This window comes from Gambusia affinis, linkage group LG11, assembly GCF_019740435.1.
Source record: "Gambusia affinis linkage group LG11, SWU_Gaff_1.0, whole genome shotgun sequence".
NCBI classification, from domain to species: Eukaryota; Metazoa; Chordata; class Actinopteri; order Cyprinodontiformes; family Poeciliidae; genus Gambusia; species Gambusia affinis.
The window spans coordinates 13,299,204-13,324,140 of record NC_057878.1 but is presented as its reverse complement, the minus strand read 5'-3'; the positions used below and the strand labels follow the sequence as shown (position 1 = coordinate 13,324,140).

Here is a 24,937-nt window from a genome sequence, read left to right as displayed (position 1 = left end):
TTGTGGGATTTTGCAGTAGTATTGTTCATTGAAATCCAATTGTAATCCATTTAAGGTTAATAGACTGCAGTATTTGTCTGCATACAAATGACAGCAAAAATAAAAATACCAAAAAATATAGTTTCAGTAACTAATAAAGTATTTTATCAACTTAAAAGCATTGCAAGAGTGCAGCCATTTATTTCTAGGTCTGGTACAGAGACATTAGTTCACACTTGTGTAACTTGTAGAATAGTTTGTTATAAAAATCTGCATAGAGGTCTTCTTTAAAATGACTGTATCTCCACTACAGCTGCTTCAGATCTCAGTGGCAAGAAACTTATGAAGACCAGAAAGAAAGCTCATATATCATTCATTTAAAGTTTATATTTTCTAACTTTCCATTATAAAATTTATTTTAAGCTGTTTTATTGGTATTTTAGGCTTTTAATGGTCATCTGTTGTTGTAGAGTGGACATTGAAATGCACTGTAAAGCAAATGTTAATCATTTTGGGCTTCTTTGGCATCTCCACAGCATGAGGCTGCCACTATATTGTACCATCAGGATTTTGTTTTCATGGTGATATGCAGTGTTAATATTTCTTCAAAGTTGCATGCTTTGCTTATCTAAAGTTTAGTGAAATTCAAAGTTCAACCAAAAACACTGGAAAAATTAAGCTTTTCAAAGAAACTCATTACTCATGGCTATTTACACATTTTGTCTCATATAATGATACTTAATTTATTAAATCTAACAAAACTCCCCTATTATCTAAGACTGCGACCTTGCAACAACTGGAATAGCTGTAAATGTGAGACCTTTCTCATTTTTTTCCTAATTAAAATGAGACCTTCTGCAGCCCAGGAGGTCTGTAAACACTATAAAGCAGATTGCTGAGTGTAGTATGATATATTAAAAATTAATTAGACAAAAAATTTATTTGATGCATTTAGAAATAAAAATAAAAAAAAAATCAAGGACTGTTTTAATTGATTTAATTTTAATATAATTAAATGTAGCTATATTTTACATAAAATTAGATTATGTTTAATGTTTTTCTGAAGAATTCGAGAGTATAAATACAATATCCAACCTGTGCAGGGTTTGTTTATTTTTTAATACTCCCTGAACCCGAAGTATTTCCCTAGATAACAACACCGCCCTCTCCCGGAGTTGAGTAAACTTACAAGATGGCGCCATTATACTCATTAAAATGTTTCTGTTCATTCATTATTTTAAAAAAATCCTTGTTTTTAAATAGCTACAACTGTTTTAGTCCTAGCATTAACACTCTCTTGAACCAGAGACACGGTCAGACGCATCCTCAGAAGCAGTGAGGAGGAAAGAATGATTGGATTGTAGCTCACAAAGAAAATTAAGCTTCCAGAAATACACTGTATTTCTGGAAGTTTTGAAGAAATATTTTGAGAGGCATAGAATTTAATTTGCTCAAAGTTCAATGTGAGATTTCCACAGCCAGTGGTCATTTTAGGAACCATGTCCATTTGAAATTCACCTGTATTATCTATATAATATGTATCTTGAATTTTGAAACGAATATATCTTATAAATTAACTTTTAGACAATATTTTAATTCTGGGACAAGTGCAATTTTTATTTTTATAAAAGTAGAAATTGTGAATTTGGGCTTTTATTTATATCTATTTTCAGATTTTTGATGCCGCAAAATGTCTTTAAGTTGAGCAAACAGAATTTCTCCATTGACCGTCAATGTGAATTACCGTGAAAAATAAATACATAAATAAATAAAAACATATTTATGTTGTAAGTTTTCCTGTTTCGTGGAGGGTCGTCAAGTCACACAAAGGACGACCCCTCGTGGTCTGGAGTGAAATCTCGTTGTGGCTCTTTTGAGAGCATTGTACATCCACTCCGCCTGCCTCTCTGGTCCTGCTCACTACAATAGCCAGGCTCGTGTGAAGGAGCTGCCTCTCTCGGCTCAGACAGACGCGCCTCAGAGCAGCAGCCGCGCATCCACTGACTGGCATCCAGACGCGCATTCCGGAATACGAGGCAATTCTGAGTCAAAGGTAGGTAAATTAAGCTTTATCGAAGTGCTGTGTTTATGGCACCGGGACGGGGTGGAGGCTGTCTTTGCTCAAAAAAAAAAAAAAAAAAAGACATAGCTGAAGACACACGACCTCATAGGAATTAAGTTCACTGCTGTCGTAGCGGCGAGGATGAGTCTAAAAAAAAACCAAGCTTTTCTTAGCAAACAGATGCTGCGTCCTAATCTGTTTTTGTTTTTGTTTGTTTCTTTTCTTCTTTTTTTTTACTTAACGCATACCCTGTTTTATATTTCATTAGAACACGGCTCTAATGAAACGCATAAAAAACGAGTGGCTAATCTGAGGTGATTGCACATCACACAGGCCTCTGAATGGAGGTGAATGGGGGTTCAGGTTGGGACTGATGCTGCAGCTGTGAAGCAGATCAGTAACACCCTTCTCTCTGTCAGCGCCTGCGAAACACAGACTGTTCGGAGACGAGGCAGCCTCCGCAGGGCATCGCCATCCTCAGCAGCTGTCTGCAGCGCTGCACAGCTGGATGAAGTGCTACTGAATCTGAAACAGCTTCTCTGCCGCTGTCTCGATGCTGTGCAAGGAGAGCTACAGTTATTTATTATTGAGCAGTGCTGTTAGGAGAGGCTGGGGAACTCCTGATCAGATGAGTCATATCAGCTCCTGCAAGGAGAGATCAAAAGAAAAGGGGTTGCTTTGCCTTTTGTTCTCTTTAAAGCCATGGTTTCTGACTGGCTGGACAGGATGTAAGAGGAAACAGCACTACCTTTAGGCTAAAGTTTGGATGGCGTGATGCAAGATTCTTTACACCAGGCCTATAGAAAGATGTAAAAGCACTTACAGCAGAGCTGGCTGGACGGATCCGGCATCTCTTCCTCAGCAGTGGATGTGCTGCTCCTTCCTCCTACTGTACTTTTACTTAGTTCCACTTGAACGCATCAGAAGGGCCTGAAGTTTGCATTCCTGAGAAATGTGTCAGATCTTAACTTTCTCCTTTTACTCTGTGGGCGTGTTTGTGAAGGTGGGGGGTGAGAGAACAAAGTGAGGTAAGCCATGAGTCAATCGCAGGTCAAGGATTTGCTTTTTTTTATGCACATATCCAAGAAATATTTCTGGAGCGAGCCAGAGTTAAAATGGGGATCAATGGTTACTATGTAGCATGCGACTCAAAGTTAGGCTTACGGAAGAAAAAAAAAGGGTTGTTTGTTTTTGACTTTTGCAATTTTTTAGCGCCTTAAAATTCATAGTGGGAATGTTGTCACATTAAAACCGCCAATTTATGTGTATTTTTGAGGGGGCTGGAGATATATTTTGACAGACCAACTGTCTGTTTTATTGCATAGATGTGGAAGCGAAATTCTATAAATGCATTTGTGTTTAGCATCCTTTTCTCTAAAATTCTCAAAGAACTAATTTCCTTCAGAAATTGCCTAATTGGTAAATTAAGTCCACCTGTGAATAATCTAACTGTTCTATGAAGGCACCAAAGGTTTACTATAGAACATTGGAGGTTAAAGAAACTTATTTCTAGTTGAGATATATCATTAATACCTTTTGTTTAATCTGTTTGTACCCAAGCTAGTTTAAAAAGTAATAGTCAAACATATCATTTTCTATCTATGCAAGGCTGATACGGCTCAATAAAAATACGTGCCACATTTAGATTTTTATTTATGAAAGAAATTAAAAAATCGTCTATCATTTTCCTTTGCCTTTACAATGATCATCTAATTTAAGTCTGTCGAAAATATTATATGATAACAATGAAAAACACAGAGGTTTGTGGTTGTTGAGTGACAAAATGTGAAAATGTGTGTTTGAATTCCAGTGGGACTGAAATCTGTTAACAAACAGGGATTTGAGACTGCATTCACAATAAATACCAGTAGCACACCCCAGCAGAGAGTGTCAGCCTGCATCTGATTTATTTCATTTAACAAGCTCAGCGGAGAATGTCTTTCTTCTGTTTTTGCTGCATTTTTTTTCTCTTCAAAACAACATTTAAACGGTAACAAAAATCCAACTGACTCGGCGGAGGTTGTAGGAATACAGTAGGAATTGTGCCGTTTGTAGATTGGGGGGTTTTGTAATTTGTTGACTGCTTTGGATTTGTGAAACAGTCAGCTGCTGCATCAGGCAGATTACGGCATAGTAATACCACCAGAGCATGGTGTGCATGGAGGAAGGAAGGGAGGCACAATGGCTAATGGGTGTGAGAGGGAGGGCACAGATGCTATGGTAACCAGGCTTCGGCATGAGCCCTGCAGGAGCACCGAGGCAGATATGAGCCATTTAGGGTGCCAGGACCGCACTGGATACTTTGATGAAATCATTTTCTCTTTCACAGATCATCATTGCCATCTTACATTTGGAGGCTTAAAACTAATTCTAATGATGCAGCTCTCATTTTGAAAGGACATTGATGCATGACGAGCGAAGTGTGTTTTTGATGTCCCTAGGATAAAAGGCAAAACAACGCCAGTAGCATGCGATCTGCCTGCACGTGTTGTTATATTAGCTCCTACTGTGCAGCAGGCTCCTTCCATTAAACAAACACATTAATGAATGTTTGTTTTACATTAGTGTCAGTTTCTGCCCTTGTGACTCCTTCAGTGCAGCCAAGCAGAACGATGTGCGCTGATGCAAGTACATTTAGCCGCAGAATATATTTTCTCAGCAGGATGTCATCAGGATGTTTAAATATTTATTGCATTTAATAGGGTCAGTTAGAAAAAGTATACTTATATGCAAGTTTCTATTTTCTCTCTCTCTCTCTTGCATGTTTCATAGTTATTCTTTATTGGTAATTGATAGTTTTTCTTAGCCTGTGGCTTTGATTCTTCCACATGGCCTGGTTCACATGCCTTCTCATGATCGTCTCGTGCATCAGTGGGCTTTGCGCCGGTATTCTCCTGGCCCACATACGACAGCCACGCGCTCCGACTTCAGCACTCAGGGGGTTAACAGCTTTGAATCAGGCTTATTCATTTAACCATATGGGTTCTAGATGGGTTGAAAGGCTATTGTTTGCTGTTTGGGTCCTATCCCTTTGCCACCCCCCACTTTAATGCACACACACGCCGACATACACACACACACACATAGATATCACATAAATTTCCTCTCGGCAGGGGAGATTGATTGTTGCCCTTAGGTGCAGCCTTCAGCCTTGTGCGTTGGCAAGGCAACAGTGGACGCCGCAGATGTCAGAAGGAAATTTGATTTGAGATTTTGTGTTAAAAAATTTGCAGCTGCTTCATAAGGTTTCGTCTTCATAATTGACATTTTAAAGCACACGACGCCCTCCCTGCGTTTAGCGTCAACATTAACACAAAGAAAGATCTTCTTTACAGCTGCACGATCAAAATGATTTGAAAAATTAGTAGTGTGAGATTATTTGGCCGGCAGGAGAATCCTTAAATGCAAATTTTGACTAGACAGAGAATTTAGTCCAAATTATTTTTATTCAAAAAGCACACAGAGATCAGCAGTAGCCGATTTCTCTTTGCCACAATGATCTCATCTTGTTGTGCTGCATGTGCTAATTTAGATAAAGCATCCATCATTAACTCGAGAGACAACAAACCGCCTGTAAATGATGTGCAGAATAATTCCAGTTATTAGGAGGTGATACTGGGGATGGGTATTGGCGGCTGGTTGTCAGGACAACAGCAGAGAGACAGGCAGGGCGTAGATTGCGGTCCAAATGAATGGTCATGCATGGTGAGACAGTAAAGCATCACACTGCACCCATTAAGGGCCCGCAGTGGGCCAGATGCAGTCCCAGTTTCTAGACAAATTTGTATGCATGTTGAGTTAAGAAAAAAAAAAAAGAAGGCTTTAATATTTAATTTAGTACAGAATATTCTATAATTAATTTGGTTTGGGAGGTACAAGAGTTTGTGCTTGCTTGTAAAAAAACGTTTTAACAACCAGAAGAGAATTTAATAATACATTTACACAGGGAAGATATATTTGTGGTACTACTAGCCGTTTAAGTTTCAATATCGTAAAAGCCTCTTTAATATTTCATAATGAAAAGCTAAATACATATCTGATAGTTTCTTAGACATCCAAAATCTAAAATTGTGAAAAAAACAACTGGATGATAAATGGAATAAATGAAAAATACTTTTATTTTAGTTTTAGCTATGACTGTCTAAACAAATGACATTGTTAGTAATATGCAAAAGTTTATAACATTTCCTAAGTTATCATGTTGATTGAATTAATTAGATTATTCAGACAAGTAACCAAGATGCCTTGTGTAACTGCATGGAAGCTACAGAGATCTACATCTCAGATGAAGGAATGTTAACAAGGCAACTATAAAACATAGACTCCACAAGTCTGGTCCAGATTATGAAATGGTAATACAAACATTTTTGGAAAGGAAGCAATAAAAGTCTTGATTATACAGTTCACCACAAGTAATGAACGGGAAGCATTTTAGAGAGAAAATCTAACCAAACATATTATCTAAAATAAAACATGGAAATGGCACCATTATGGCTGGAGGAAAACGTTTTATAGGCTTCCAGCAGGACAACAAACCGTTATAAAACAGTTTAGGCCAAAGAATATTCACTCATTTGAATGAGCTGGTCAATATCCAACAAAAACTCTCGAGCAAGTTTTGAAAGTTGAGCAATTAATTATTTCTGTAGATGTCCAAAGCTGATGTAGACATACACTGAAAGACTTTCATCTGTAATCTAGAAAACTTTGTATAATTTATGTTTCTCCCTCTACACAAATATGCACAACTTCGTGTTGATCAATCTACGGTAATAAAATCCTAATAAAAAACATTTAAATGTAGAGTTGTAACACGACAGCAAACCGAAAAACTTGAAGGGATGTAGATACTTTTGCAAGGCATTTGTTTAAGACGATTTCAGAGGTGCTTTTCTTGTTTGTCATTTTCAGAAAAAACTCTTTGCCCAGAAGAACACATGTATGTTCTTTTCTAAAAGAAATTAGCCTCAAAAAGACATCTTGCCGGCTTACAACTATGACTGCTGTGGAGCATTTCAGAGTGTGTGTTTTTGGATCTGCCTAAGTTTTTCACATAAAATTTGTTTCGTAAATTATTCTGAGCTGAGCGTGCAAAGTGAAAGGAACACATTTGTCTACAATATACACATAACATATCAAAGAAGCAATAAGGTTTTGCAGGAGTGTTTTAATAAAGTGTTGCACAGTTACTAATAATTTAGCTCAAAATAAAATTGCATGGCAATCGTTACTGTATTTGTTGAATGCTGAAGGCAGGTTTTGATGCCTCCCCCTCATTTCTCTCTGTTTGTCTCGCAGGTTCATGTGGCATTTGAAGCAGCTCTCTGGGGTCGCTGTCAGTCTCTGTGGATTCCTGTCTCTAGAAGAGCCCAGACCCCCATCTTCCTCCTCGGCCTTGGTTCCAACTCACGATCTCTGTCACACGACAAGTCACTCCTCGTCCGCCTGCCCAATTTCCAGCTCCGAACTCTGTTGAGATGGACACCGAGTCGACCCACTCCGGCTACTCCAGTCGCTCGGGGAGATCAAACCGCCATGGGTATGCCTCCCGTCTGTAGGCCTCATCATCTGCCCATCAGCTTCTTTGCTGGGACTCTTTCGGCCATCTAGCATGAGTTTGCTGTGTGTGATCACACACCAGCCTGAGATGTTGCATTTTTGCTAGTTTTTTTGTTGTTGTTGTTGTTTCACTCGTCACCCGGTAAACGAGGTGAGAGACAAAAATAGCAGGGGATTGATATGGAGGATTAGGGTCGTATTTATCATGGGCATAGCAATCAAGCGTTTTGTGGCTCATGATGTTCTCATATCTATATAGCTTTGTCAATTTTATCCAGAGTAACTGGAATCAACAACTAAGTAGCCTTCCTGTCTAAACTTATTTTTATAGTAGAAATGGGAACTGAAATATTGTAAATGTCTGGAATTTTTGTCCAAAACAGAAAATGTTACATCGATTATCAGTAAGATACTAATTATTACACTTTTATTAATGGCATTTATGACATGTATATATTATTTTTTATTTTAACACAGACTGATTCCGTACATCTGAATGATTATCTGCTAAATTTAGTTTAGTTTTTAACCTGCTCTCTGCGCCAATGTCTGTTTTTCCGTTCTGCTGTGTAATACAAGTATTTAAATTTGCTTTGTTTGCTCAAGTCGCCTGCCTGATTTCAGTCTTACTGTAAAGGTGCTTCTAGCTTCCTGACAGAATTGCATTAACTAGAGAGACGGATGGCTTTTTGATAGTTTCTACATCATGACTTTTCTGTGGTTTTCTTGAACAGAAATTTTTCAAAATAACCAAATTTAAAATTGAACACAAGGTATTAAACCATAAAAATAATGTCCACGGAATTCCTTAACCTCTACATTGTTATTCTAGTGGCTCTCTTTGTGATTATTACATAAAATTAGTCATAGTGTCTGTTATTTTTGTTAATATCCCTGTTTTTAGGGAACGTACCCGCGACAGACACAAAGGCGGCAGCAGCAAAGACAGCAGTCGCTCCGAGAGATCTGTGGTGATCAACCCACCCGACACGCCGTCCCAGGACTCCCCCGTTCACAACGAAGAGCCGCTTCCCGGAGAGCCGTCAGCAGCAGCGGATCCTGGAGACGAAACCCAGGTATTTGTTCATGTTCCACTTCCTTCAGCGCGTACCCTGCAGTAAACTGAAACTATAGACAAATAGCCAAAAATCGAGAATAGCAAATGAGTGGCAGTTACATTAATGTTTACCAGACGTTCACTCTGAAATTGTCTCTGTGGCAATCACATTATTTTTAGAACAAATCCTGTAATCCTCATATGAACTCTGTATGCTGACCTTACAAACTCATGCTCCCAACACAGCTGGCTTTCCACTCCCTTATATAAAGTAACAATGGTCACTCAAGATCAAATAGGTCAGCGGATTAGCATCGCTCTTGGAGGCGTGGATGGATTCAGTTCCAGGTTACACTGCACATGCTGGTCATGCTGTGTGGGATCGTTCTGAACAGGAAATAATAAAAACACTAGATGTAATTCAGTGAGGCTAGAGCAGTTTAAGGAAATTAGCTTCTACTTTCAAACACATAAAACAAACCCCTAAACAGCCTCTTGGAAGAAAAGATTGCAGATGCTTTAAATATGAGGGTTGTGGTGCGAAGAAACTGTTCAATAATTTTTGGCCGAGCTTTAGATAAGAGGATTAATGTGGCTTCTTTGTATCATGCAGTGAGAACAAAAACTGGAAACAGCCTATCTCTGTTCTTATATAATGACTTCCTTTGGCTTTATTCTCACTGCGACACCCCCTTCCGCCCCCCCTTTGTAAGATTGTGGTTTGTTGTTTTTAAATTTTATGCTACAGGTGTTTCCCAAATTCCTGACTTTTGTGCACCAAAGCTAAAGACGGTGCAGAAAGAGGAAAAATACGTGGGAAAAGAGAAGCAGACTCTCTTCTTATAAAGGACTTTGCCTGGGGCGGCCTACACCGTGTCAGAAAAGCATCTTCTTATTTTTTACTCATCTGTATGTCAGGGAGCTGTTTAATTCACACACGAGCAACTGCACTTTCTCAAAGTTTTTCTTCAGTCATATATTTCGATATTTCTTTAGACCTATTCCACTGTCTCTCTGCTCTGTGTGCCCTTCTGGCGGCAAAGTGACATTCCACACATTCCCCATTGGCATGTGATTGTCCGCTTGCGGCTCATATGCTTTGTCGGTGGTGTAAGGTGATCTGCTATTGTGCTGCATCTTGCCCACCAAAAAAAAAAATGTGTCCAGCAGCACTTTCGTTACTATCTCCACCCCCCGTCACAATCACCCACATTCGCTCTGTTCTGAACTTTCTGGAGCGGCAAACATGGACTGGCAGAGCTGATGGAATATGAACTGGCCTCCAATGGAGAGAGAGAGAGAGAGAGAGAGAGAGAGAGAGAGAGAGAGAGGGTGATTAGCCTGAGTTTTCCTGCCAAATGCCACTTTGGGGAAAACTGATATGAATAATCCTCCGTGTTTATTACATGCACAACAACATAGCGATATACTCTTAGAGTGGAGTTGGAGTGTGTAAGGAGGTGTGTGTGTGTGTGCGTGTGAGTCACAGCGAGTCTGCTGCTGAGCCTGTCCATGCCGCTTTGTCAGAGACATTGTGCCAGGAGGAAGCAGCTTCAGTTTCCTCGCACTGTTAACTCAAGCAACACCAAAGCATATGTTAGTCTTGTAGTCTGTGACTACATGTCTCTTTAGCTTTTTGCCTGAGCGGATGTCCAGATAACTACTTGCAGCCTCGAGACATGAACAGCTTGCAATTTGATGTTTAAAAAAAAATTTAAAAAAATAACACACCCACACAATAAAAGGAAAGCAGTAATTTAAAGAAAAACAGTCAGACTATGTGGCATTGAACCATATCCAATATAAACAACCAACATGTAGCTCGTCATCCGGAGCAGCACAGGCCTGGGCCATTGTGCTTTGCAGCTGGGAGAGTGTTTGTCCTCTGTCGTTGTGCTTTGTTAATGGTGGATGTGGGCCGATCATCCATACGTACCCTCTGCCAGATCTCAGAACCTTGCCAAGAAACAATTTGTCGATGTTGTATTCTCTCATCTCTTAATTGGTTTTCTACATTTTGCCTGGCGAATCAACTTTTTTACATTTTGTTTTGTACCACAGACATCAAAACTCTGTTTTATATGCTGGCCCAGCACAGAGTTGTGCATAATTGCTAAGTAGAAGAAAAAGTATGCATGTTTTTCCACATTTTGGGAGTATAGTCTGCTCCAAATGAGTCATTTTGTAGAGCCATCTTTTGCTGTAATTACAGCTGCAAGTCCAAATAGGCATGTTTCCACCAGCTTTCCATCTCTAGAGATTTAAATGGTTATGCATTCTTGTTTGCAAAATGCCTCAAGCTCATTGAGATTGGATGCAGAATGCCCTGCCATAGATTCTTATTTGGATTCTTATTGAGGTTTGAAATTTGGCTGAGCCATTCTAACCCCTGAACAGGGCGCTTTGACCTAAACCATTCAGTAACCATTCAGATGTTGGCTCATCTTTCTGTTGAACGGCGAACATCAATTCCAACTGATGTTTACTTTCCATTGGTCTTTTGTAGCCTCTAACAGCTGAATGAGGTAAAAAACTATATTTCAAGACTTGACACTGCAGTCAGTTTACTGAATTGTTGCTGATTGTTTTGCTCAATGATCCAAAGTTTGAGTTTGCATAAAAAACAACGGCTTGTTATATAATTTCTAGTTCACTGAAAGGTTAATTTGTTGTACAATTTATTTTAAAGAATATTGTACATTTTGCGGGAAAACTTTGATGTTTTCAGATTTATTCAAATAGAATGACTATTCTATATCAACTTGTCCAGCTTACATCCTTTTATTGTGGTTTCTAGTATAATTTCACTCACATGACCATTTATGCTAATATGAAAGCAGGATCCCACCGAAAAGGGGATTGATTTGAGAAAAACAGAAAAAAAATGGCTTGACAGAAACTAAAATGGATCTTAAAGGAACCAGGAGTGTTTGGCTGGAAGCTTTTTTCACTCATTAGCCTTACAGACACATACAGGATGAACGACCTCTGCACCCCACTCCGCTCTAGCCTTCTTTTCGCTCTGCTTCTCTGCCCTTGAATTGCACCTTACCCACTTCCATCCCCCTATCCAACTTCCCTTTACTCTGCTTCTTCTTTTTTTCATGCTCATTTATCTTGTGGCCCCCGTTGGCATCCCCTCCTCCAACGAGGCTGAGTTAATTGGCTGTTAACTGCAGTGAAGGACTGAGTACTTGCTCATTTGGTGTCTTTTTGCAACTGTAATTTGAAACCTTGGTTTATAAGACGAAAACAATAACAATGCTTTCATAATCTGTAACTGTTCATTTAAACCACCCAATGGACTGAAGTGACCCAGTATGCAGTGGGATAAATACTCTCCAGACAGATGAGCGTTAATGTGACCGTCTGTTGTCTGGTTTTCCAGCATTTTCGCTGCATTCTCTGGCTCTGTGTGCTGCTTGATGTGCTTCGGTGTACGTCTGAATGCACACGTGTGTGATGATATGAAGGCTCTTCTGTTCAGCTTGTCATTTTCTCCAGTTCGCATCCATCCGTGTCTCTGCAGCTGCTGCTCTTGTGAACGGTTGTAGCTGGCACAACACAGCAGCACTCTTGGGGACAATAATTAGCTGCCTGAATTAATGACACGCAAACAAAAAAATACTCCGCTTCCTACACATTCATTCTGCCTGTTTGTGTGCTTTTGTAGGAAATGTTCATGTTTAAAAGAGCCACAGCGGTTTAGATACAAAAAAGAGCCTGCCCTGTAATGACGTACAACTGAAGCTGCAGCGTTTGTTGTTGTGATTCACAGTCTGTGTTTGTGTATGTAGGCATGTAGGTGCGTGTATGAACGGGCTTTCTGAGTTATGCTGCTGTGCGGATCTTCCTTCACATCCCATTCTGTCACATTGGATTACTACAACTAGATTTTTAAAGCCTAGAAATGATGAGCTAAAGCAAAAAAAAAAAAAAAAAAAAACTCCCCATAGCACAGAGCATGTGCTATATAAGTAAATATGAAAATGTCCCATGCTATGAGCTGTTTGCATAATGCATAAAATCTATTGTGTAAGCCTGTAAGTAAATTTTTTATGTTTGTTTCTCATAGATTATTCTGAGGAGTGTTCTAAAACTATCTGAATATATATATATGAAACATAGCTGGTGCTGTGTTGTTAGCCCAAAGCTAATTAATGTTTTAAGGTTGCATAAAGCACAATAAAAACTCCAGTGTGAATTACAAGAGGGATCATACCACTGAACAAAAGGGAAAAAATTAGTATCTGAAGTTGTTTGTAATGAGAGTTTTCCACAACAACCTTCACTTTATATTTTTTTCAGTTCCAGTTGTAAGTGGGATTGGTTGATTGTTGTGCTCGGTGACCAGGGTAACCAACGTCATTTTGCTTCCTTATCTATTTTTTCCATAATTTTATACATACACAGAACGTCAGAATTTGTTTAGATTTGAATTTGGCTCGTTTTTTTGCTACTTACATCGCCACGGTTACTCGAAATGCCAACAAAAGTAATAGCACCCCTCCCGGAATCAAGCCGTACATTTTGAAATACGTATTGTGAGGGGGCACACAGCAGTATGAATCATATTAACCGTGAAAGGAAGCAGTAGTTATTTTGAGATGTACAATAATAGCCTTCCATGCATTGCTATGGAAGGCTATTAATATTAATATTATATCAAACCTGATAGTGCTTTTGTAATTGCTCTTCTTGCCTTTTAGACATTTTTTTGCTGATTTTATAAAAGCAGAAACAAATCTGATTGTATTTAAAAGTTCAATTGAATGAAATTATTGTTATGCTGTTTCAAAGTTTAATTACAACCGATACGAGTACGTATAAAATATTTTTATTAGAATTTTTATCTTCAGCACAAAAATACGTACATATTTTAAAGCCACTGACACCCAGCCCTAAACTCAACAAACAGCAGGATTTGCAGATTTTTAGAGTCAGAAACCAGGTTAAAAGTAATTAACAATACAAGCATGCAGCAACATTTTTCTCAGCATTTTGCTGTGAGAATCCATCGAGCAGGCTGAATATCTTATTTGCATGTAACATGTGTATTCATGATTCTTTGACTATATTGCATGCAAACAAGCTCTTGCAATTTTAATACAAAAGACATTAATAATGTGATGACAATATTTGCAATGAATAGTGCAGCCCTGCATGGCAGCTATGTTGATATTGACTTAAACGAGCCTCCACAATTTGCATGTGTAATTTGCACAAATTTGGAGTTCTAGTGGGGAGCATTAGCAATTGTCTATAAGTTCACCAGATGCTTTTACTTCATTTTAACAATTACAAACTCAAAGTGTTGGGAAGGTTTTTTTTATAAAACATTATAGAAGAGTCTGATCGCAGGTGTATAAAGCTTTAGTTCTTAAATCTTGGCAGAGCGCTTAGGCAGAGTGCTGGCTGGTGAAATGGTTGTGTCACATCACCTATATTATTCTGTCATTTCCACACGTCTGTTCTGTCAGAATGAATAATTCCATTTTATTCAGTTTGGCCCTATTTCAGAGCTGTCAGAAATTAGCATTTCATCAGTATTCCTCTATAGAAAGATTTGTCCATAAACTGAATATAATAATATTCATTTCCTCTGAGCACAACAAGTATATGCTTCAGAGTAGGTTTTATATGCTGGAAAATAGAACATAATGACTGCAAATCACTTGCAACAGGATATGTTTTAAACAGCAGTAGCCACCAAGAGAAGACTTACATATCATCTGAAAGAATAAATGAAGGCTGCACTTTTATCATATTTATATGTAAAATAGTGATTCCTAGTTGCATCGTAAAGGAGGCTGTCAGCAATTTAGAGATTGCAATGAAAATCTAAAGTGTTACTGTTATCTGGGTCAGAGATCAGAGCGGTTCCAATCTGGAGCCAGGCCTAGTAGAAAGAGTCTTCCTTTGAAAATGTCTCATGGAAATGTCCACTCAGCTGGATTTGCAGCTAAAAACAATACAGCAGCATGGCAAAAGTGTTTGACCTCTGACAATTTTTTTATGTTTTTGCTTTTTTTTCCAAGCTGAAGTGTTTCAGACTATCAACCAAATTTAAAATGAGGAAATGTCTGACCTCAGTAAATATGAAAAGCTGTTTTTAAATGAACAAAACTAACCAAAGCAATCTAGCATAATCTCTACATTTGGTTAAACTACTGTGGCAAAAGTATACTACATGCAAACAGGAATGTGATGTAATTACTATGTAAAACTCTCACTGCCATGCAAGGTTGGAAAAGAGTTATTAGATTTATTAATATTCAGCTGAATTTGAGTCTGATATTTTGAGTCTGAAAAAATTAAGTGTAATGAAAAGCAAAAACACCTAAAATCTGTAAGAGATCTAATACTTTTCATGCTCGTGTTCCTTTAAAATTCAACATATCAAAAAATCATAAAATCTTCCGGCATCAACAACCTGGTACATCCAAACAGCAGGTGCCTTTAAAGATTGTTTCCTCTTTCTTTTGTCTCTACTTTTCTTTCAGGATGATAACTGGGGAGAAACCACAACAGCTGTTACAGGAACATCTGAGCTCAGCATCTCCCAAGAGGAAGTGGTTGGCCTTGGAAAAGAGATACAGGATCGAACACAGGGCTTCCGGCGATATCTCCCCCTGGCTGTGGGCTCCTGTGTGGGTCTGCTGGTGCTGGCCACACCCTTGGTCTTCCTGCTTCTTCCAGTCGTAATGTGGCCCGACAGACTGCAGGCTTGCGGTGCAGCTTGCGAGGGACTCTTTCTCTCTATCTCCTTCAAAATCCTCATCCTCCTGGTTGCTGTTTGGGCCTTGTTCCTGAGGCCGAGCCGGGCCTGCCTGCCCAGAGTGTGTGTGTATCGGGCCTTTCTCACCACTCTCACATTGCTGCTCACCATGTCCTACTGGCTTTTCTACGGGGTCCGGATCCTAGATGCACAGGTAGGCTTCACATATTGCCGTTATTGTGGTTAAATACCATGTTTTATGGCATTCACAACCAACTAACTCATTTTTTCATCCTTCAAACAGCAAAGGAGTTTCAATATATCAGTCATATTGCAGACCATTATTACTCTTTACATGAATCATATGGGAATACAATGTATTCTGATCCTTATTGTTTTTATAATAGAGAACTGGCTGAGGATTTCAGATTTGAAACGGCAGATCACTCCCTGTAGCTTCAGAAATGGAAAGTTAAACAGGTTGGGTATTTGAGGCAGAGAAAAAAATGTCTTCAATCCCCAGTGCTTTCTGGTTTGGGGTTTACAATTATACCGTTCTCCTGCTGCCATGGTAGCCTGCCAGGACCTCCTGGGGAGCGAGGATGCTGCTGAGTGTAGTACAGACAGAGTAAACACGGGTGGTGGTTGCCAGCTACTGTCAGGCAGACCTGTTGGCTTAGAAACATTAGCATATTCAAAGATAATATTTATTGTGTAAAGAAAAACAGAAGGAGACACTATCTGCAACTTCGTAGGGATAAGAGAGTTCTCATTTAGAAAATCATAATTACTAATTATAGAAATAATGACAGTCACAGCTGGACTCGACCATGACTTATTGCAGATAGTGTCTTGCTAACATTGGTGTAACACTCATTAGCAAATTGTATTACAATAAAACAGTGAACATTGCTCAAGAAATTTTTTTTCCTACTGATATTATTCCTCAATAAATACAGATTATTTTCTGTTGCTTCTTTCTGTCACAACTAAATATTTCAAGTCGGCAAATAAATGTTGATATAAGACAAGAATTATGGCATACATTCTTAGTAACTTTTGTTGTTTAATTGTTTTGGCTTGATAGTTTAATTATTATTTTATTTTGGTTAGATCTTACTGTTTCTAGTTATGTTTATTACTTGTATATAGTTAGTCTAATTATTCTTTAGCGTTAGATTTATTTCATGTTTCTCTGGGTACTCTCCCTTAAAGAACTATAAAACCACAAAGGGAACAGATTCACAGCATCATTGATATATTATCAGTAATATATCAATACAATGTTGTTATATTACTGACAAATAGTTGTAGCGCTCAATGTCAAAGCAATATTGTACCTCATACTGAATTCTGAATTACAATAATTCAGATATTGCATATATCCCATACCTGTACACACAGGTATAGAATTTATGCAAGTGAATATCTCAGGCTTCACTATGCAGACACTCTGTTTGCACTGATGAATATTCACTTACTTCGGCATGCTGAATGCATGAAGTGATTCCAACTGGCAGCAGTCTGACCTACTTCCTGAAAGACGGATGTTTCACTTCCTGAGATGAGATGAGATTAGATAAGAATCCTGAAGTAAATTATTCTGATGTCTTCAGCTACATCATGCCTTAGCTCCGTATTGTGTTTTCAGTTAATGAGCTTCAGATGGAAATCTCTCATTCAAGTGTTTGATTTTTATTTTTACTTTTCCTTGCTTTATAATCTGTGCCCCAGAGAACAAACTCCATTCAGTTTGTCGGAAATTCTTGTGTGATTTAATCAGGATGAAGATTACCACGGTATCGTCCAGTTTGCCGTGTCTCTGGTGGACTCCCAGCTGTTCGTTCACTACCTGGCAGTCGTACTGCTGGAGCTCCGTCACCTCCGACCCTGCTACAGCGTGTGCGTCATCCGCTCCACAGACGGAGAGACACGCCACTACAACATTGGACAGCTGAGGTATAAATACACACAAGGCTGTTGTTATAATCATAAAAATGATCTACAATGACTCCGAAGACAAATTCGTTAGCCTGATTTCTTGTGTCTCACTGCAGTTCACACTGAGACACATGTTGGCTAGTTGCTACACACTTCTTGTTGAAGTAATGAGTGTAATCGGAGGCTCGTGTCTGCAGGGAAGACTGGCATAGGCTGTAATCAAGTTACTCAAGAGTCTTGGTAGTGAGAGTTAAGGAGTTTGGGGGAGGAATGACAGTGGAGGACACGGTGCTCTGAGCATGTCCAAGACATTATGAGCACCGTGCTCATAATGTCTTATTCTGGCGAGAAGAATTGTATTAATGTAAGGTTCATAAACTTAATGGTTTATAATAAGTCTAAGTGGCTCCAAACGGGTTTTTGATGAATGCTATTGAGGGCCTGAGCAGCTTGGTAATGCCCTCTTGCCACTTTTGAAGTAGAATGAGAATAATAAAAGATTTTCAAAATCTTTAATTTCTACAAAAAATGCAAAAAGTACTACATGTTCCCCAGCAAATATTGACTATTTTTAAATAGCTCAAGTTAATCCAGACCCTAATCTCTAATTAATTTCTTGTTGAGAGTCTCCCCCACCTGAGCTGTGGATCTCGGCTGTTTCTCTGACCAGTGCTCACCTTACCTAACCTTTTATTTTTTATCTACTTATTTTTTAAATTGTAGAACACAGAAAAAATATATATTCACGTCAAGATGCTGTAAATATTTTGTTATACATTGTGATGGGTTATTTGTCAGATTCAGGTAAAAAAAAAAAAATCTCAAATTCATTTACTGTAACAATATAAAGCCACATTATAAACAAAGGTTATGTTATTGAATTTCAGACCAAGATTAACAAATCAGATCAAATCCAAACTTGTATTTATATTTCCTCATTCTTCTGTCACACAGCATTCAACGAGCTGCTTTGACCATCCTGGAATATTATTACAGAGACTTTCCATTGCACAACCCTGCCCTGCTCTCTGCCTCTAAACACAGAACTGCCAAACACCTGGCTGGGCTAAAGGTCTACAACGTGGATGGTAGGTCACCTTAAATGTGACAGAAACTTTCCTGTCCAGTAATGGCAATGAATTTTGTGTCTATTACCTAATTTGGAGGATTACATACACAGACTGTATTTGTGGGTCGAGGTAATACCTACGTGAAATACATTAAAAATGAAATCTGCAAATGGTGTTGCCCTGTGATTGACCGGTGACCAGTCTATGGATGAATAAATGAAAGCTTCACTGCAGCAGCAAATTACTTCCTTGTGACCAAATATTAGTGAAAACATTGTAATATTAAAAAATCTAAGCTAATAGTCTTTATCCTTTAAATTTGGAAGCAATTTAAACTTCAATATTTGCTGGTTTTGTTGAAAGAATAAATGGTCAGTTGCAACAGTAAAATGAGAGAAAAGTTGCAAAAGTCTAAAGATAAAGACGACCAGTTCCAACAAGTTCAACGAAGAGTAAAAGATGATGTAAGACTTTTACATCACATTTTATTTCATGGTTTAGCTGCTTCGTCTTTGCCACCTCAGTATAAAGATCATAGTGGATTGCCTACTCATTCACACTGCAGCACCTTGTTGCTCTTTAATATATTGTTCCCCATAACTACGTGTGCCTGTCCTCTAGTGTCACATATTGTACTCTCTCCTGCATCTAAGAGGATCTTCCACTCACTGCCCATTAATCCTCCATCCACTGCAGAGCTCTGGATTTCTTGATCCTTGGCGGCGATATAGTGTGGAATACAGTGTCCTCGTAGTAATCTTCCCCCATCCCTATCGGAGCATAGCGAAAAGCCCTCTAGGGGGCCATGGAGTTTCATGCCTTAAATAATTCATCAGAGAAATGCTCGTTTCTCACATTCTCCTACATCTCTCCTTCCTCTGCGCAGCCTGTCTCCAGCTCCGCCTGTTCTGTCCCTTTTTTCCTTTCCTGTCAACCCCCACACATGGCTTATTCTTCCCTGCTCCATTCACCCACAGTCACTACTCTTATTATAGTACATATAAGTAGGCCAGGAGGTAAAGAGGGTGATGTTTTTTTCTGTAAAAAATGCACAACAAATATGAAGATTCACCTATTTTTCATTGCTGCATTTGGTGTCTTTTTCTGAACTGCGGTTGCATCAAGGCTCACATATGCAGATCCGATTATTAATGATTTATATCCTCACCTGACCTGTAGCATTAACTCCACCACCTCCCTCTAACTTTACTTATCTGCATGCTTGAAAAAACCAAATGCGCCCCACATTAAAAGCTGATGAGCTTCAGTTCCACTACAAGTTTCATTACACAAACCAGTAAATGCAGTAAATCCATCAGACATGGATTTTCACATTATGTCACAATTTACTTTAAGCCACGTCCAATGAGATGCTTTCTGTAACAGTTTAAATGAAAGTTATTTTTATCTTTTGCTATTAATGAAACAATCTGCAAATTAAACTGGAAGGATGTCCCAAAGATTAACATACAGAGTCCTGAAACCCTGTTTTCTAAAAGAATTGGACTTAGATGGGCATAATCCCGACCATAAAAATTCATACTCATTCATTAGTCGTCCACCTTCTATGATTACATCTGATTTCTCTGTTGTTTTCTGAGTTGTTTTCTCAATGCCCATTCACGTTGCCCATTCATCACTGGTGTGAAGTCCACCACCAGTGTTGACGGGTCAGGAAGCTGCTTCCCGTGTGTCACACTGATATAATCAGTTTACCTCTGTTCTCTCCTGGCTTTAGCCCCAGGGGGTACGGCTGCAGCTCAGCCCAGCAATGGAAATCAGTCACGGCCCATGGTTACACCTGCCACCAAACGCAAAGACAACGCGCACAGTGAGCTATACTATGAGGAGGCAGACTATGAGAGGAGAGTCCGCAAGCGAAGAGCCAGGTAAGTCACAACAACAAACCTACACAAGTTTATGATACATTTTCAGCAGACCAGGCCTTTGGAGCAAAGCTCTGGTCAAAAATGTTCCTAATTAGAGTCCTGGAAACCAAAACGCCTCATGACATTGTCCCAGTGGTGGCACAGATTCTCTAATAGCCGTTTCCAAATCCAGTGTTATAGATCCATTGAGACCAGATTTCTCTTCCGCCCAAATGTAATAGGATTTATCTTTCGGGGGTTTGGGAAGAAGGGATAAGTCGGAGTCCTTTTTCTAATGAGGTCACAGGATATAACACAGACAGAAATAGTGAGAGTCTATTGTGGAAAAATGTTTATGGAGAACCTTAAGTTAAATTAGAACAATCAAAGCTACAGTTTCTTTAAAAGATACTCACAGCTACTATTTAAGCACATTATCATCCAAACGCCTCTGGTAAAGAGTGGATAAATGAGCCGTATGGTTAATATTAATAACATTCTCATAACACACCAGAGGATACATATTTGGTCTATCATACTTCTGTGTTACTCTCTACCGTATCACAGGTGTCTCGGGTCAAGATCGTTGTTTTAATAATTACAGAAATGGCCGTATGTAAAAGTATTTCCTATATCTGTGGGTTTATCAGGCTGGTGGTCGCCGTTGAGGAGGCCTTCACACATGTCCGGCGCATGAAGAAAGAAGATGAGAACGCAGCACCGTCTGACATCATGGATGTCCGAGAAGCCGCTCTGGCCGTATTTCCCTCAATGGCTCGTTCCCTGCAGAAATACCTCCGCACCACCAGGAGGCAGCACTGCCACAGCATGGAGAGCATCCAGAAGCACCTGGCTTTTTGCCTAGTGAATAACATGAGTCCTAAGGTCAGTCTGGATTATGTTTGTTGTCATGTTGGACAAGATTATTGAAACTTCAAATGAAACACAGCCTGCATAACTAACACTTTCACTTTCTATCAAGCTGTTGATTTAAATTACACTAAGTATTTTCATATGGCTATAACTTTTTTTTCCCTTGTGTCCAGGCCTTCCTTGAGGCATACCTCGCTCCCGGTCCGACCCTGCTGTACGGTCCCGAGCGCTGGATGGCCGATCAGTGGACTTTGATCAGCGAAGCTTCAGTCACCAGCGGCATTAAGGAGGGAACAGAGTTCCTGTTGAAGTGTCTTGATTTTAGTTTAGCAGTCACAGTCAAAGGCATCCCTTACATCCGTTTGACTGAAGAGTACATTGACCCCAAATCTCATAAATTTATACTGCTGCTCCAATCAGAAACATCTGTTTAATAGTGACGCATTGCAGCGGTGCTGCTGCTCTGTAAAACGCAGAACTTTTGCAGTTGTCCAGCTGAATTTTTCCAAGAAAAACATTTTGTACCGTTTTTGTACTTATGCGTGTTGTTTTTCAAATTGATATGTTGTAGTCATCGTGACGGACTGGAATGAGGATGAAGGGTTGAAAAGTATTTCTTTCTGAAAACATTTGCAAGGCTCACTTTAGTTATACCTCCATGCACTACAAATGACATCTGCAGTGCCTCTGAAAAGCATTACTGTTGAACTTTTTAACATTTTGTAATATTTTAACCACAAATTCCAGTTTATTTCATAGGGATGTTTTGCAGCAGGTAGAATATTGCACAATTATTATATGAAATTAAAAGAATACATGGCTTTCAATTTTAGCTAAATGCATTTGAAGTCATAACCACTCAGTAAGTAGTGTACATTGCCCAAACATCTTCTGTTGAATATAAAAATGCAAATATTTTGCAGTGTGTCTTCACAGCTCGGCACATTTGGGAAATTCTTACTTCTTCAAACTAGCTCAAGTTCAGTCAGACTGGATGGAGAGCATCTGACAAAAGCAATTTTCATATCTTGACACAAATGTACATTTTAGATTTAAGTCTGGAATTTGACCAGGCTATTCAAAGCATATGGAAATATATTTCAGAACAACTAAATTCCACCAAAATATCTTACATTTTGTGGTTATACCGTGATGAACTGTGGAAAAGTTCAAGGGATGGACTTATTTTTATGCCTCTGTTTTCCCTTGGTCAGTGTGCACCGATGTGCTGTAGGAAAGTTTCAGAATTAGGACAAAAGAGGGATTACAGCTTGTTCACAGCTTTTTCATAGAGGTTCACATTGGAGTCTGTCTTAAGCAATTCAATATAAAGTTCATTCTTTTTACCAGAAACTTATCACTGTCAAAAGATTTTGGGTCATCTCTCATTAGAAGCCGCACTATTTGTAATCTTTTAATGTGCTTGTGATAAATTCTTGCGTAGGGTTTTTGAAGGCTTTTCGATGTTCTTTGAAGTTTAACTGTTTTTCAAAGTCCAAAGGAAAGTTTTGAAGGAACATCTGAGAGGTATTTATCAAGGCAACCTTAAAAGATCACCCCTTCCTGAAAAGGAAAATGTAAAAAACGTGTGGTTGTTTGATACTTTTGCACAGTGCTTTTCTCCTTTTTAACAGTAGCAGTTATTATTTATCATCACCCTGTATTACAGATGTATGTACAGTATTTATATGTAAATATGCTTTATCCCATTTAACTTTTTGTACAAAATTGTGCATTGATTGCTTGAAAACATTTTTCTTTTGGGATTTTTTTTACCAGTTTGTTTATATATGGATTATTTGATGAGATGCCAGGATCACAAATAATTAAAAACATGCAAGTATTAGATAAATGACAGGAGTCTAATGAACAGAAAGCAAAGCACAGTCCAGCTGAATACTAATGTTCTAATCAGCAGGTTATAGAAAGACACACTTGGCTACTCTGGTTGAGTGATGTATCAACGGATTAGAAAGAAGACATCCAAGATGTTAGGAGACATATCCAGCCTCAATGAAAGTTTATAAACTTAAGATCTATTCAGCAGTTTGTTCAGTGAGGAGAAGGGAATCATGGGAGAAATAACTTGAAGTTCTGACCAGCATTATCATTCTGATGTCAGTACTGCCATTTGTCTCGCAGTAGCTATGTCACACACATGCCCTACTTTATGTTCTCAACCTGTGCCATCATTTTGTAAACTTATAGCGGTACTGAATGGAAGCAGCTGAAAGTCGTGCTTTTCCACACATGCTTAATTCATGTTTTACTCTAGGTGGTTTAGCTGCACTACAATAATATAACTTTCAAACCCTTGTTTCATGGAAACTGCCATATCTGTGAGGACTTGAACTGTATGGTTTGCTTTTAAAGCCATCCAATTTTCCTACGCAGCCTTGCTAGCTCTGTAAAATTGGGGAAATTTAAAAATTTTTCCAAGTTTGGAAAAGCATGGCGAAATGAGAATTCAGATTACAGAAAGCTTTAAATGATACAAATCTTAATATCTGTTAAATAAAGGGTCCTTTCAGTTTTGTGTGGCACATCTTAACTTGAGTTTTTGTCCAACTTTTTTGTAATTTTGGTCATTGAGTTATTAGAGAAACAGAGAAGAAAAAACAAATGTGCACAAAATTAAAAAGAGTAATTTCACTTCTAGATATTTATACTTCTGTGTTTAAATCTGTGCATAAATTGCTATATTTTATTAATTGTAATCCAGTCAAGATTTGACAGTATTATAGTCCATAATTGATCTGTTTGCCCAAAGGCAAAAATAAGTCATATCTAAAATAGTAAAAACCATATTAAAATAGAACATTTTTCTCCAGTAAAAGTATACTTCCCCACAACCATAATGGTCTGGCTGCTAACTGTGAAAGAGCTAACTGTTAGCTTTGTTATGAAGTGTATTTTGTTCTTGTCCTTTGACCATCAGTTGCTAATTTTCTTAAAGCTTAAAATTTTTATTGTATTTTTGACAAAAATTTGTTTACAACAAAGAGATTGTTTTGGGATGAGAACACTTACTCTCTATTTCTGCATGGTTGAATTTTTGAAGAAAGTAAGAGTGCTCACTCCATTATTTTCTGTAGCATATAAGTAACCACAAACCTATTCAACATATCTATTCATGTTAAAATCATAATTTTATTTTTGTCAAAACATTTTGTGTTTGTTCTCTGTTTACAACACCAACCAGCCACACTTTGTGGTTCCAGATGACATGTCCATATATGGTAGTTAATTTCCTGTTTCCTGTTTAACATTAAAAACATTCCTTAAAATATTTTTGAAATGGACCATTTGTTCTCTTAAACTGCCAATTGCTAAAGCAATTATTGAAGATGAATATTTGAGTTTGAAAATGACTGAGCAATGTCAGTATTGCTTTTGTGGTTCATTTGATACGTTACTGCCACCTATCTACCAAGATTGGAAGAGCATCCTGAGAATCTACCTTGACTTTTGACGTGTGAGGATAGATGATTATTTTTTTAATTTTTTTTTATTTGTGAGGTTGGTGATGTTGTAATATCTTGAAGTGTTGCTGTGTTCAGAGAAAGTGTAGATTTGTTTAGGAGCGTTACACACGTGCCTCGGTTATATACTGCGTTTTTAGAACCTGTACGAGTGTGTTTTTATGTTAACATGGACAAAACCTGAGTAAAGAGACTGATGTCCCGTATTTATGCAACTACATGTCATGAACTCCAGTTTCCCTGTCCTGTTTTATACAACAAACATGTAAAACACAGCCATTCTGGCAAAGTTTGTAAAAAAAATAAATAAATAAAATAAATATTTGTA

At 38.4% G+C, this 24,937-nt stretch overlaps 1 protein-coding gene and 1 long non-coding RNA gene across 2 annotated transcripts in view; one reads left to right on the top strand and one right to left on the bottom strand.

The window, feature by feature from the left end:
• Positions 1-2,986, bottom strand: part of LOC122840069 — a 5,644-nt gene extending 2,658 nt beyond the window's left edge. The window contains exon 1 of the long non-coding RNA XR_006372165.1: positions 2,865-2,986. This is a non-coding gene — a long non-coding RNA (uncharacterized LOC122840069). The remainder of the gene's footprint in view (positions 1-2,864) is intronic.
• Positions 1,787-24,937, top strand: LOC122840064 (vang-like protein 1). Its single transcript, XM_044132189.1, has 9 exons — positions 1,787-2,032; positions 7,340-7,580; positions 8,505-8,676; positions 15,161-15,589; positions 17,159-17,334; positions 18,271-18,404; positions 20,125-20,275; positions 20,905-21,139; positions 21,301-24,937. Exons 2-9 carry the CDS (start codon positions 7,519-7,521, stop codon positions 21,559-21,561), a joined length of 1,620 nt encoding a protein of 539 aa, XP_043988124.1. The 5' UTR covers positions 1,787-2,032; positions 7,340-7,518; the 3' UTR covers positions 21,562-24,937.